General features: G+C 31.9%; 1 protein-coding gene across 1 annotated transcript; it reads left to right on the top strand.

Annotated features, from left to right (window-relative positions):
• Positions 1–10655: 10655 nt before the first annotated feature.
• Positions 10656–12728, top strand: LOC122605693 (RING-H2 finger protein ATL46-like). The gene is made up of 2 exons (XM_043778648.1): positions 10656–11956; positions 12619–12728. Exons 1-2 carry the CDS (start codon positions 10849–10851, stop codon positions 12621–12623), a joined length of 1113 nt encoding a protein of 370 aa, XP_043634583.1. The 5' UTR covers positions 10656–10848; the 3' UTR covers positions 12624–12728.
• The last annotated feature ends 3218 nt before the right edge of the window (positions 12729–15946 follow it).

Genomic DNA, 15946 nt, shown 5'->3' with positions numbered 1-15946 from the left:
AAAGGTAACCGGAATTTATAATCGAAGTTGCCGGAAAACTAATGAAGTGACCTTTTTTTGTTTAAAATAAAACTTGGGCTCAAAATTTGAGGGTTGGAAATTTCGGAAGTCGGTGACGCCATGGCTGCTAACCCGAAGGTTTACCCTGCCAAGATACGTCTCGGATCATCATCGCCCATTTTACCGGTAACCTAAAACTGTTCAACAATATCATCATCGGCTAAAAACTACTTTTTCCGGCTACTTATTGCTTTAATAGAACAAAATCTGACAACGCTACCAAGGAAAAATCCGGCAACGTTACCTCTAAATTAACACTACCAAGCTATTCACAAAAATGCAATTAACGGCAATGTAAAAAGATAAAAATACATAAATATACATATAAGCAGTAGCAGTCTAATCGAAAACCCAAGAAAGGGTTCGCCAGAAAACAAACTGCCGTAAGCAACAACAATTAACTATAAACCCAAGAAAAGGCTCGTCGGAAAACCGATGCAACATGCAGCAGCACCAACAGTTTACCGGAAACCCAAGAAAGGGCTCGCTGGAAAACCGAACTAACAAAGCAACAAGAACCATATCGATTAAACCGGAAACCCCAAAAAAAGGATCGCCGGAAAACCGAATCAACAAGTAGTCACATAACCAACTACACCCTTGCACAAGCCAAACAAAGTTTTGGCCGTAATAAAAGTGAACTTTTTTGTCTGGCAACGACCGGAAACCCCTTGTTTCCGATCTCACCGGAAAGGGTGATTTATAACGTTAGGCAATAGAAGCCAAGAAAAACATAGATTTAACCTCAAAATCGAAAACCCCAAATCGATTTTTTAGGTCTCCGACGAGAGAACAAGATTGGCACAAGAACAAAAGAAAACGGTCACAAGTACACGCTCCCAACGTTCACAAGTATCGGCCAAAACATGCCGATATATACAGCCAAAACTAGCCGATTAAACTTTCCAAAACTAGTCGATACATGTGCTATAGGTTAGCCAATGAGCCGATGTTTGCCGATAAATTTTGCCGATAAGACAAACTTACTACACCCTTGACCCTTAGGCCACGTTTGGATTGTTTGGTATAAAAGTAGGAAAAGGAAATAGTATATAAGTTTTTGCAACCGACTTGGTGGCTGGGTCAACCAATAGTTGGGGAATATAAATAGCTTTTACAACTTGCACATATATGGATGTACACACATTCATCAGACGTCATTTGGACATCAGCTTTTTTATTATTATTATTTTTATTATTATTATTATTGTTATTGTTATTATTATTATTATGTTCTTTTTCAATCTTACAATCTATAACATAACATAACAATAATTTACATATCATTAAATTTACACATATAGAGATTAGTTTAACGTTAAAAAAAGATAAATTTAGTCTAAAAAATAAAATACATAACAGTTGTAATGAAAATCTAATATACACAATTTTTTTTATTTGTTGTCTATAGATTACACTTCTAACTTAACTTTATAACACGTACTTCTCATTTACTATTCTTAATTTCTTAGAATAATAAAAGTATTTTTAGCTATTTTAAATAATTTTAAATATAGAAGTAGTTTGGTAGGACTGTTAATAATAATAATAATAATAATAATAATGATAATAATAATAATAATAATAACTACTAGGTTTATTTGAATTGATTAGATGTAATAAAAAAATGAAATAATGATTCTATTGTATTGTGAATATGGTGGTTCTGTGCAAATAACAATATGGTCAATAGCTAAGTTGTCACGGTTTCGGTTAGACTTGTAAGAGTCACTAGTCGATATACACTAAAAATAAGGCGACGCTGGTGACTCTTTTTTTTCCCGACTCTTACGAGTCGCGGTGTGAATTTGAAACGAGTCATATATATATATATATATATGGGAAAAGGGAATATAAGGTTGTCTGACACCTAAGCTTAGGTGTGGAATCTCTCACATACAAATTTTCTAATATTTTTTGATTAATGAATAAATGCTTAGGCCCTCATGAATTTTATGGATTAAAAAAATAATATGTAAGTGTTCCACACCTAAAGTTAGATACCTAACAACCTTATATTCTCATCCCCTATATATATATATATATGTATATATATATGGGAAAATGTTCCATGATGTTAGCATCATAAATCTTAGATGATGTTGCTCTCACAAACTCACTTAAATAAATTTCTACACATGTCAAAAAGCCTCCACATGATTTTAATGGTTTGTGAGAGCAACATAATGGAACCAAAATAATGTTAACATCATCCAAGTTATCCACTATATATATATATATTCCCTATATATATTATATATATACATCTCATATTTATAGGTACATTATTTTGTGTCATATATGTATTTTTGATCATTTTAATACGAATTTGGAGATAAACTACAAATTTATGATCAAAAGTATTAAATATGTAATATTTTGGTAATGTATTAAGATAATTAACTTATATTTGTTTATAAATACGTCATATATATATATATAATTATACAATATTATGTAATACTCCTTCCGTCTCAATTTAAATGTTCTATTTTGACTTTTGAAGTTTTTTTTCCGTAACTTTAACCGTAAATTGTTCCGTGTGTGTTATACCATAATTGATGTAAGATATATGAATAGATTGAGTTTTAAATGTACTTTTCATTGATATAACTTTCATTAAGTATTATGTTGGGTTGAAAATCGACCAAGTGTGATTTGTTATGAAATAGTTGAAGTTCAGTGAAGATACTTGTACAGAATTCTGAAGCCATTCAGAATAAGTTCACTGAAGCTTCACTTCAGATCAAGATCAACCCAAACTGAAGATATTCATTCTGAAGTCGAAGACTGAAGACTGAAGAAAGAGAATCATCTCAGATGCAGAGCTCAGAGAAGATTCTACCTGATCGAAGACTGAAGCATCTAAGTGTAAAGTACTTACATCACTTTACACTAATTACGAGGAAGCCTTTTTACTTTATCTCTCTTTATCCAGTTATTTCCATAACACTTGAAAAAGTGATAGATTGAGTAAAAGGTTGGGAATAAAGTGTGAAACGTCACACCAAATGACTTTCACACTTAACCTTAACACACACACTTTTAAGGAATCAATTTGAATTCCTTAAAATGTATCACAACCACGTATATATTGTACGGACAAGTCCACATCAACTTGGACTTTGTCAATAAATACAAGGCTTCTCACAAATTGCAAGTTGTTGGAACTTTTGACATTGCAACTTGTGAGATATACTTTAAGTAATTCTTACGAGTATTTCCAAGTTATTTAGATCACTTATATTTTAAAGTTGTTTAGATATTTTCACCTTTGTGATTATCTTTGTTCCGCAACAACCTTTGTATTTGTTTATATTAATAAATCAAATACATTGAAAAGTACATCATGTTTCAATGTCACATACTTGATTATACATATATTATTTATACAGTTTCAGCATTCTTTGCTTCTCGCAATTTATTTTCTGTTATTTACTTTGTTGTTAATATCCATATCTGGATCACATTCTTAAGTGGTCATATTCCAAGTTAAAATTGCTTGCCAGTCAAGTTTACTTGTCATTTATCTTAATTTGGGACTCACATATTATATTATACAAACAAAAATACTTACGGTCAAAGTTAGAGAAGAAAGACTCAACAAGTCAAATTTATACATTTAAATTGGGACGGAGAGAGTATATAAAAATGTTCAGCCTCTTATAAGTCGAGTCACAAATCGAAAATCATGTATTCTAATCGAGTCAAAAGTTACGAGCAGATAACTATTCTTCTCATCCCAATTGAAGGAATCAAGCACTACGTATTTCGCATACACATGGTCAATTGTCAAAACAAAAATCATAATGCCCTTCATCATCCTATAGCTTTTTCCAATAAAAATATCTTTTATATTTTACTTATGATCGCATCATTTCTCTCTCTTTTTTAAATATAGCCAAGAACATTTCATTTTTAATAAACCTCTTAGTCACTTCTTCTTCTAATATATAGATAAAACTAGATTATTTTCCCGCATAACACGCGAGATAAACATATTAAGTTTTCATAATAACGTGATTATTAATTATAGATAAGACATGTTAAAATATATTGATATTTATGATATACATGTTGAGTTCTATAACAAACAATATATGTAAAATACGAGTAATGTTTAAGTCTTTTAAGCCAGCTTAAATGTCTAAGTTGACTCATTATTCACGTGTATTAGTGTAATAAGCTTAACAAGTGATTCTTCAAACCGCATTAATGTAGATTATAGGATTTTAGCTTGGGGATCCACCTGGGTTCGAGCCTCACTTCTCACGTTTGTAGGGGTGAATTAATAGGGATTTTCGAGAGTCCTAGATTTTATCTCAGACATGCGTGTAACGCTTGTAGATTAGAATGTCGTTCTAAAAGAAAAAAAAAGGATTAGGTGTAGAAGTCAGCTTGGACATACAATCAGCTAAGACGAATAACTTTGACATTTACGATCGTATAAATGTCCTAAGCTGTCTTATTTATTATCCCAAACTTTATATATATATATATATATATATTATACATTAAAACTAATTAAATACATAAAATTTAGTTATGTAAAAGTAAAAAAATTAATGTCGTATTTATCTAATAATAAATTACTTTAATAATAATATCATTATTTTAATTGAACAATTGTAGTTAAAAGTTTAAATTCATTGATGTCATAAATAAAGTTGTTGTTACATAATGACAAATTCACATATGTATAATAAAAAATTATATATTGATCAATATCAAGAAATTTTAAATATATATCAATATATTTATAAACAGAAATATATGATACTAAATTATAAGTATCAATATATTTAAGAAATTTTCAATGTCCCTACTATAAATATATGATATTAAATTATAAGTGTCAGTTGAAATTATAAACAAGTGTTTTATTTAAAAGAATCTAGAAGTGAATGTGAGTGTGTAGAAAAAAGTCTTTAATCAAATAGTTTGATAAACGTCAAGTTTTTGAAGAAAAAACTATTCTCTCCAATGGTAAAAAGCTATTCAAAAACTTTTTCTTTCAAAAAAAACTTTTAATCAACCTTTCATTAGAGATGCTCTTATAGTTGTATTTATTGATTTTTAACATGTTGATATCATATGGAGTTATCTTTACTTTAATAGCTTAATAGTATTCTTATATTCTTATATTATGATTATGATTATTTATTTTTGGTCGTGAATGTAATGCACAAAATAGTTTTGTTTTTCATAACTTGGTAAAGGAGGCTACTGAATTGATAAATATCGATCGACAGAAATTTGGAAGACTTAATAAGTTAACAAAAATAAAAACATTGTAGATTGTAGTATAAATCGTAGACTTGCAAAGTTTAATTATTTAAAATAGAAGGATTAATGTTGTGCTTACTTAATAATAAATTTGATAATTATACAATTATTTTGATCTAATGGTTATAAATCAAAGTTGTAACTCATCTAAAGGTTCCTATTTGTTTAAGATTGAATTTAGGTACTTGTTATATATATATATATATTGGTAGATATATATACTGGAAAGTAAATATGGTATTGTAACATATTCAACTTTAGCGAAAAACCACCCTCACATATGGTATGATAACACATCAACTTTCGTGAGGCTTATCGCTAGTTAAAGTGATAAGGAAAAACCGAAATAGTAAAAGATAGAAAAGTAATAAAAAAATATAAGGTTCTTCCCAATAACTTTTCGTGCGGTTCTACCTCTTCCTCTATTGGCAGCAACCTCTTCATGGCCTCATTGTTATGCCTCGTAAAATATTAGGGAATATAATCAATTTGAATGTCATTAACTAAAATGAAAATCTAAGTTTCTACCTTGCAAGAGTTTTTATGGTTAACTGTAAGATCATCAAAAGATAAAATTTTAGAACAGAACTCTTTGTGTTTTTTTTTAATTTATAATATATATTATCTCTCTTGGTATATTTCCTAATAAATAAATAAGCTTTGTCGACTTGTAAAAAATCTAAGTTTGTACCTTATCTTAAATCTTAATATGAGTAGTTAATGGTTATTGCATTTACTCCCAAAGCAAGCGTTCACATGATCATCCTATTAATGAATCCACTATATGTATGTGGCCAAATTTTTAACCTCATACGAGTAATATACATTTAGATTTTTTGATTTTTTTTTTTTCTTTTTTGAATAAACTTCAACTAGAACTCTAGAAGTTCTACACTTCTATATGTCCCATTTAGAGAAAATTTCACATATACCATTGTTAAGCTTTAACAGAGCACATATACTCAATTAAATTTTAAAATATTAAAAATATCAATATTAAACTTGAAAAATATATCAAAAATGCCTAAATGGTTAAATTTAGTCAAAATAAAAAATAAAATTCTTTAAAGTTATAGATAAGATTTTTCAATTTACAATTAAACCCTTTTCTTCAATACATAACAATGATTATACCTCAATCTCTTTTTAGAATTCTCTTGAGTATTGATTTATGACTATTGTTAACTTCTCTTTCGTATCTTAAAATTGACAATTAATAGCATATCAAAAATGATAGTCAAGTAAAAGTGTAAAACAAAGAAAAAAAACTTTCGTGTTCTTTCTATTCTCATTTCACATAAAGCTCCTATATTGTGAGATAAGAGAGTAAAATAATCATCCCAAAAACAAAACCTTGATACTATCGTACATATATTCACACAATATAGGAAAAGGAAAGAAAGAATCTGCTCAGTGACGTCTTTCGTGGATTTTGAGCTCCAATACCTCGATGGTGTATGGGGGAGGTTAAGATGTAAGCAGACTTTACCCCCACCTAAGTAGAGAGGCTGCTTTCAATTTCTACCTAGATGGTAGAAAAGACTCTCCAACCTTTGCATGGGATGAGGATCGAACCCATGATCTCTGTTTCCAGAAGTCATAGTGTTTACCACTGATCCAACCACATATATGCAAATAATGACCCGTTGTTTTGTTGCTTTTTGTAACACCCCAACAAGGCGGAATCATGGGGTATCACAAGAAAAGCACAACACGACATGGAAATTATGTAGAGTAAACTAAATGCATAAAAGGATCAAGTAAATCCATACGAACCATTTAGTAGTGCAAGCAACCGGATCACATCTAAGCATAAACCCTAATCGGGAATAATGAATCACGGATCCAAGAAGTCCAAGTCCAAATCCAATTCAAGCAAAATCAGGCAATCAATCATCCAATACATCTGTGAGCTAACCTGTCACCTGAAAAGTGTACTAACACGCGTCAACATAAAGTTGCTGAGTTCGTAGGGGTAAGTAATAGGAATCAAGTGTGTCGGGATAACAACCGTTAATGATATACGAGGATTAGAATACCTAATCACGTCCAAGGAAAACCTAGAAGGTTTCACGATATCACAAATCAACACAAGTCAACGTTTACATTCAATCAACACATATCGACACGACTTACATATATTTCAAAGGCGTGATCACAAAACATTACAATCAACGTTACGTTACAACTAAACATTTACACACAATAAACACGTTAAACAATATCGTTAACAACAACGTTATGCCACAAATGTGGACTTACTCGTTATGCCACTAATCGTGGACTTACTCGTTATGCCATCGACATGGCGGAATCATGTTATGCCACTAATCGTGGACTTACTCGTTATGCCATCAACATGGCGGGAATATGCCATCAACATGGCGGAATCACGTTATCTCAATCACATGCATACAAATACAAATCTATAATACGTTAAGGGGGAAAAAGTTATCATGCGAGATCCTATGTCCCGATCCTTATTAAAACATTTTCCAGCAATCAACAACACAATGCACATACACTTCTTACGATTCTAATTTCAAGGAATCATTGATGCTTATATATAGGGTCACCCGCAGCCTTCCCACCACATCTCTTATTCAATGAAAGTATAACCGTCTTCCATGTATGTACAACTACCCAAACTACAAGTATTCATAAACGGAAGCATAATTAACCGAGCAACAAGTCCATACGTTAATCAAACAATCAATCAATCGAGTAAACAACAATAACAAGCACGTACACTTTTCAGCCCGAATCTCAATTGAGTAGGAGGGTTTACGAAACTCACCTTGGTCTCTATAAGTCATTAGAATGAGCTTAAGCGGGTGAGCGGGGAGCACAACGATCACAACCTATTAAATCAACAATTCATCATTGCAAGGTATCCTCAATTGGTAAGGTCTAGCTAGCTAAACTATCCCACAATCCCCCAAGGATACTTAGTAGTGATTCAAGAACGTTTAAGCGACAAGGGGAAAGGTTTTAGTTAAATTCTGTTCGATGACGTAGCACCAAAATTTGACTTGAAAATCAAAGCGTTTAGAAATGTGTTTTAACAATTTTGTTGACCTTAAAATGATGATATAAGACTAATAAACAAGCTTTGGATCATTGAAAGTCGACCGATAACCGAACGAAAACGCTAAGGGAGGACAGGGGATTGGCGGACGATCTGGCGGATGATCCGCCGGATGATCTGATGAACACGGATCATCCGTCAGTTCATCAACATCGTCCGCAGATTACGAAAAACAAGAAAACGGGTTTTGACCTAAAAATCGACAACCTTAGAAGCCAAATCTGGTTATCAAACTTTAACACAACCAAAATCAAGTATAACCATGACATAAAAACACACCAATTCACAAACCCACTTCCGATTTCTAACGATTTGATTAAAAACACGTTTTTAAGCTAAAACACATAAATTTCGCCAATATGGACCACCAAACGTTTAGATAGAAAATAAGGAAGTAACCTACAATGTAAAAGGAACATTTTGAGTTATGAATCACTTACCAATTCGACCTAGAACCTCAAATCCGAATTTAGGGCTCAAAACCTTGATGAACACTTGAAACTTGTAAAAATCTTGGACTTTGATGATGTAGGTTATTATTGCTAAGAAGTTTAGTTAATTTAACACTCACAACACAATATTTGCAAGGATTTATCATGAATTTATGGTAGGGTTCTTTTGGTAGATGAAGAAGAAGAAAAAGGAAGAGAGAAATGAGATAAGGAAAGGAAATGTGGGAGTGTGGGTGGGGGAGTAGGGGGCCGACCTTGGTGTCCAAAAAGGAGGCTCCCGCTCCGCTAATTCCGACCAATAGTTATTCGTTAATCATTTAAACGCTAAAACGAAACCGTTGCCCCATTTAACTCAACGTTAAGTTAAAAAACGTCAAAACGTTCCATAATTCATATTCATTCACAAAATCGTTCTAACTTAATTATGTTTAATTACAAGTCAATTAAGGTCAAAAGTCACGAATGTTACACTTTTAACAAGTCAGTCAAGAAAAAAGCCTAATTAAAAAGTGTACATATATTGCAGTTCTTCAAGTATATTGGAAGTAGTCAAAAAGTTTTCTAAAAATTTAATAAGATGTTAACGCCCATGACATTGAAATTTGCAGACAATCAATCTATGATTTGCTATTTTACACTGACGATAAAGTTAATTAGGGATTAACAGAGAAGGACATAATTGTAAATTGAATATATTATATATAGTTTTTAACAACTTTAATGTTTTATTTTGATTAGATTTAACAATTTAGGCATTTTTGATATATTTCAATTTAGGCATTAATGTTTCAAATTTAACAATTTACGCGAGGAAAACCGAACCCGTTCGGGTCAGGGACTGGGGCATGTCTACCCGACCCGACCCGATATCAATACCTATATCTATATATTTATAAGTAATTAGTTTTGAATATATATTCCACGCTAATATCAACAAAATTTGTATCTATGTTCAATAACTTGCACATCCATTTCTCAAAACATCAAGAATAAGTAATATCATTTATCAAATCATACAAGTTTTGGTAAATATTATTGAAAAATAACTATCGTTATCGTTTCGGGTTTTGGGCATGATTTAACCCCTAATGGGGTCCCCGATAAGGTACCCGATGGGTATCGGGTCGGGTTCGGGTCGTATATTCCTTATCGGGTTTGGGTTTAGTACTACCCGTCCGAACCCGACCCATTGTCATTCCTATTTCAAGTTTAATAATGACATTTTTGATATTTCAAATTTTAATTAGGTATATGTGATATTTTAAAACTTAACAATGATATATATGAAATTATCCCCACAATTTATATGTGTACATTATTATCCTCCCAACCCTTTTTCTATGAGTTATCTTCAATAGTATATCGCTAGGTCTCAAGTCGGGTTATGGATCACATGTATTGGATTGAATAAAGATCTCTAACTACACTGTCATAGATTCATTTCAAAACCACACTTGATGAAGTTCATGTATGGTGTAAACCAGTTCCCATGTGATGTTTTATGGTCAACCATCGTTGACCCACTCTTGTCCACTTAGCCCGCTAAGGCACTCAGCCCATTAACTCCAAGGTCTACATCACAAGCTACTTTTGTAGTCTACTACTATACTATTTGATCATATGATTCCCATCATCCAAATCTTTTGGCTTTCTTCATCTATTGGTTCTTTGCATTGTTTTTAACTTGTGTCTGTCACTACCATCCATAGTATCTTCCTTTGCTTCTCCAATATATATACAACTATACATATACATTCACTTTCCTACACCCAATATTTTATATTTCTTTAACCATTACTCTTTGAATTTGCACTTTACACTATAACCTATAAATTTAGATTTTAAGGTGACTGATAAATCTTGGATTATTTTTATCATGCATTGTGTTTAATACTGTGTTCTTAGGAGAAACTCGCCTGTTCTGTTTTGATCTGACCCGGTCATATCTTTACGTATTAAACGATGGATATTAGAGAACAACGGTCGGTTTCTAGGCATGCCCATGTAAAAATGTCATGGATAAAATATGAAGTCTACAAGAATACACCTCAAATTAGTGTTACAATACATCAAACAACAACAGACACTTCATCTTCTCAAGGTATTAAGATCAGCCCAGCTATTCTTTTCATTATTATAATCTTGGCTGTTCTGTTTTTCATATCTGGTTTGCTTCATTTGCTTGTGAGATTCTTGACAAAATACCACTCTTCATCCACTACTTTTCATCATCAACCTAATAATAGATACACAAATGGTTCTACTACTGATACACTTCAAAGACAGCTTCAACAGCTCTTTAATATGAATGATTCTGGCTTGGATCAAGCATTTATTGATGCCTTACCGGTTTTCTTGTACAAGGAAATTGTGGGGGCTAAAGAGTCATCATTTGATTGTGCAGTTTGTTTGTGTGAATTTTGTGAGATGGATAAATTGAGATTATTACCTGCTTGCAGCCATGCTTTTCATATAGAATGTATAGATACATGGCTTTTATCGAATTCAACTTGTCCCCTTTGCAGAAATGCTCTTTTTAGCCCTGGTATCTCTATGGATAACCCGGTTTTTGAATTTGATGATACGAGGGAAGCAGAGGAGAGACGGTTAGCTGCTGGTTTAAAAACGACTGATCAGCCTGAACAACTTGTTGCAGAAAAAGGCGTTTTTATGGTGAGGCTTGGTAAGTTTAGGAGATTAACTGAAGGTGAAAAGGAAACAGGAGAGACTAGTAGTAGAAAATTGGATGCAAGAAGATGCTATTCAATGGGATCCTACGAATATGTGGTTGGCGACATGAGCCTTAAGCTAGCGTTAAACCACAAAAAAGAGTCAAAAGACCGAAAAAATGATCATAAGATTGTAGAAGGTGAAGAAGGGGAGGGGAATTCAAAAGTTAATGATGACACGGAAGGAAAAAAGATCAGTATATCAGCGAAAACCGATAGTTATTCTGTTTCTAAGATATGGTTATGGTCTAAAAAAGGGAAGCTTGCAAATTCTTCAGAGAATCAAATGCATAATCCATCTTCAGTTGACATGGAGTTACCTTGGATGGGCAGAATGCGAGGTACATGAGAATTTGCCTCTTTATTATCTTAATTAGTTATCTAAATTTAATCATACTTTGGTACTAAGAAATGAAACATATGTAATCCTGGTTAGTGTGTTTCTTGGAAAGCAGACTAATTTCTAATTGTTCAATTGTTCCTAATGAATAAAAGTTTTATGCATCGGTATGAATTAGCATGAAAATCAAGTTATTTACTGTTAGAAATGGCAACTGTGTTGTTAGGTGGCTTAAATCTGCAACCCCTGGCAATCTAAACTGGAGTGCTACTATCTTGAAAATTCGAAAGTTTCTGTGGTTTCGTGAGTTTGTTTAAATTGCGTTTTAATTCGGAAGCCTGCAACATTTTTATTATGACTTTGAAGTAGCTTTTCTATTGTCAAAAACTGATGTTTCATAGTTAAATGGCTAAGATCAAAGTGAAATCATTAGTAATAGAAAAACAAAGTTTTGTTTCTGTTAACAATTCAAAAAGAAACATCATTAAAGTTCAAACTATTGTGCCTTCAAGATTAAGATTATGCACTTTTTATACAGCATAATTTAAGGGTAATGGAGGGGCAAGCAAACATTGCTTTTGCTTTTTTACAAATTCTCTTTTACTTTTATCATGGCTTTTGTAGTTTCTGCTACTTCTTTTTTAGCCATCTTTTTTTGTATAGAGTGATGGTGGATACATACATGGAGGTAAATGTGATCAGCATGAAGAATCTTTCTTTCTTGTGAAGGTCTGTTTATAGCTTTTTTCATGGTTCTAAAATTGGTATGGTGTAGGCATGTGGATTGTTCTTTTTATCTATGTCACCATGTGGTATTATTTTGGGTATGAAACTTGTCAACTTGTTTTAATTGTGTGTCACTGTGTTGTGCTTTAATAGACATTTAACACTTTATTTTGGTGAATTCACTTGCATAGATCTGGTAAAAGAAGAACCAAAGATATAATTTGGGGAAAACCACTAGAAAAGGAATAGATTTTCTAACACAATAATTAACATTACAATCCGTTGGAGGATTATTATGTAAAACTGTTTAATGGATGATGGAGTAATCAATAGATATTCAAAAAGTGTCATTTTAATGGTCTAGAAATTTTTTAACTGAAACAAAGAGGAACATATAGAAGACTTGCAAAATAGAGAGCACACAAAGAAAGAAAAATAAATTACAATTTAAGTTGCTTTTTGAAGCTTACACTACAAGAAAAATGTTCTTTAGTAATGACTTTAGTTAGTGACGACTAAAATTTGGTCACTAATAACCTCATTTAGTTGCCATTAAGAAAAAGTGGTCACTAAATTTGGCCACTAAACAAAATTAGTGGCTAAAAAATAACATTTTTTGGTCTCTAAACAAAATTAGTCACGGACCTTTAGTGACAAAAAGTGACGACTTAAAATTTGATAACTAATTTATCATAGTGACGAAAATTTGGTCACTAAATAAAATTAGTGATGAAAATTTGGTCATGATAAATTAGTGACCAAATTTTGTTTAATTAAAACCTTTGGTTTTCTTAAAAATAATTCTTTTGAAAAAGGAAATTGAAAATTTCTTATATATTTACAAATGCATAAAATAAAATAAAAACAACATAATTATACAAACCGACGTTGCATTGGTGCCATACACAACTTCTCATTTCACCGGCATGCAAGAATCGACGAATACCTCATAGAGAAATCAATACGATCATCACATTCTAAACCTTCATCAAAATTAAGCAAATAACTCGTGGGATCATACCGAAATTTGCCATGACTACAACGTCGTTTGCTAAGCCGACGCATAAATGTTTTCAATTTCCGAACAAAAACAACCTCCGACCACACTTTGATCCCTCGCCACACTTTCGATGATTTGATAGAAAATGTAAAACAATATTGGCGACAATGTATACACGGAATCCAGAAATGACACCGCCTTCGGGAGAACGATGTTTCATCTATTAATAAATCATCATCAATGCCGGAATATATTGTTATTGATGTCATTTAATTTATAGAACCCTATTCCTAAATTTATTTCTCCTAGGAAAAATTTTCTGTTTTGTTTTTGTTATGAAAAATGATTTAGAGAAATTGGATTGATTTAGAGATAATGAATTGGGGAGATTATCTCCCACTAACAAAGTTCATCTAACGGCTATCATAATCCCAATTTAATTATTATGATTATTATTTGGATAATGATAATGACGTATATCAATAACCGCCTCTGAATTTTCGCATAAAAAAGTATAAATTTTAATGTATCAAATTAATTAATACTGACAGCTCTAAGGGCTGTCATTAACAAAATTCTTATTATAGGGCTGTCATTAACAAAAATCTTATTATTTTAGTGCGGAACCTTAAGGATTTTTGTCTAGGTGTATATTAAATAGTTATACACTTATCATAAAATTTAAAGGTGGACTTTTAAGAAGTACATGTAGCCCTACATTTAGCATTTTCCATGTTATCAACTAACGCAGCCAACCAGCCACATTATGAGTACTTCATGTGCGACATGCATAGCCGGCTCAAATAGTTATTAGTGGTAAGCGATCGTTTTAGGTCCCCAAAAATCTAAGTACTCAATTATTCGTATAGTAGGTTTAGTATTTAGATTTTGGGCTAAGTAACGTTATATATTTTGCATTGCAGTAACACCCTTATTGGTTATTACATTAATCTCTACATTTTTCTTACTGGTAGTTTAACAACATAACTTGAACTACTTATTTATTTGCTTTCTTTGTTTACTTTGATTAGTATGTTAATGTATTATGTAACACCCCATCGTAGGCGGAAACATGAGGTGTCATGAAAAGTACAGCACGACATGGAATTACATAGATACTACTAAATGAAATAAAATATAATAAATATACTCCCAAGAACATGAGTTCAAGTCATAAAAGTACTACAATAACTTATTACAACCAAGTCCATAAAGAAATAATCCAAGGCATGTAGCCTTAAAGTCTGACAATAAATAAAGGAACACTAAACTTCGAAGTCCAAGCCTAGCATAACAGTCTTTATCCCTGATTAGCCTGAGTACCTGAAAAGTATACTAAAACGTGTCAACACAAAGGTTGGTGAGTTCGTAGGTTTTAGTCAAAAGTCCAGTCAAGAAATAAGTCTTTTGTCGATTATTTTAAGTCTAAACCAGTAATAGTTCAATATATAACGAGCAGAGTTACGCCATAATAAGTCCAAAAGTCTCAATGTCTCAAAGTCCGGCCTTACGGTACCTGCCTTAGTCCAAAGTCTCAAGTCTCAACTCATACAATAAGTACGTCCAAAGCACAACAAACAAACACATAATCACACACATACGACAAGATCAAAGCACGTCAAATGGCACAAGTAACTCTATATGCACAGGCTCAATATTGAACATAAAACAGAAACCGACAAAACTGTATGAAAATAAGTATACTTTCCACCCCAAAACTTGTAAAAAGAGGGGCTATGAAACTCACCTGAAAGCAGCACAAGTATAAATATCCTATATCAACGAACAGGAACACGAACTGTCAGAAACACTGAAACAAGCTCACTATCTGTCCAAAAGTCCTATATTGTCCACAAGTCACCCAGTAAGTACTTACTTAGATGTACATGTCTATGTCCTATACTAGTATCTTGGGAAATGCCATTATGTCTCGTCAAATATCAATATATTTTAGTCATGTTGTCCTTGTAAATTGTCCAAAGGGAATAATTTGTTTAATAATGTCACTTTAAATCGTTTATATCCAGTCAAGTCTTCATATGGGTTATTAGTACAAAATTTTAGTTCAAAAAGTCGTCTAATTTATATATAATCTTTTCGATTTATATATAATATTTATAAAGTCCTTTCGTTTCAAATTAATCTTCGTATTTATATATGTATATATATTTTTTTATTAAATTAGTCCTTGTATATATATAAATTAACCCGTATATATATCTACACAAAGTCTGAATGTCCATATTATTTCAATTTCACGTCCTT

Source organism: Erigeron canadensis, chromosome 6 (genome assembly GCF_010389155.1).
Source record: "Erigeron canadensis isolate Cc75 chromosome 6, C_canadensis_v1, whole genome shotgun sequence".
Taxonomy (NCBI): Eukaryota; Viridiplantae; Streptophyta; class Magnoliopsida; order Asterales; family Asteraceae; genus Erigeron; species Erigeron canadensis.
This window is presented reverse-complemented; position numbering and strand designations above follow the sequence as displayed.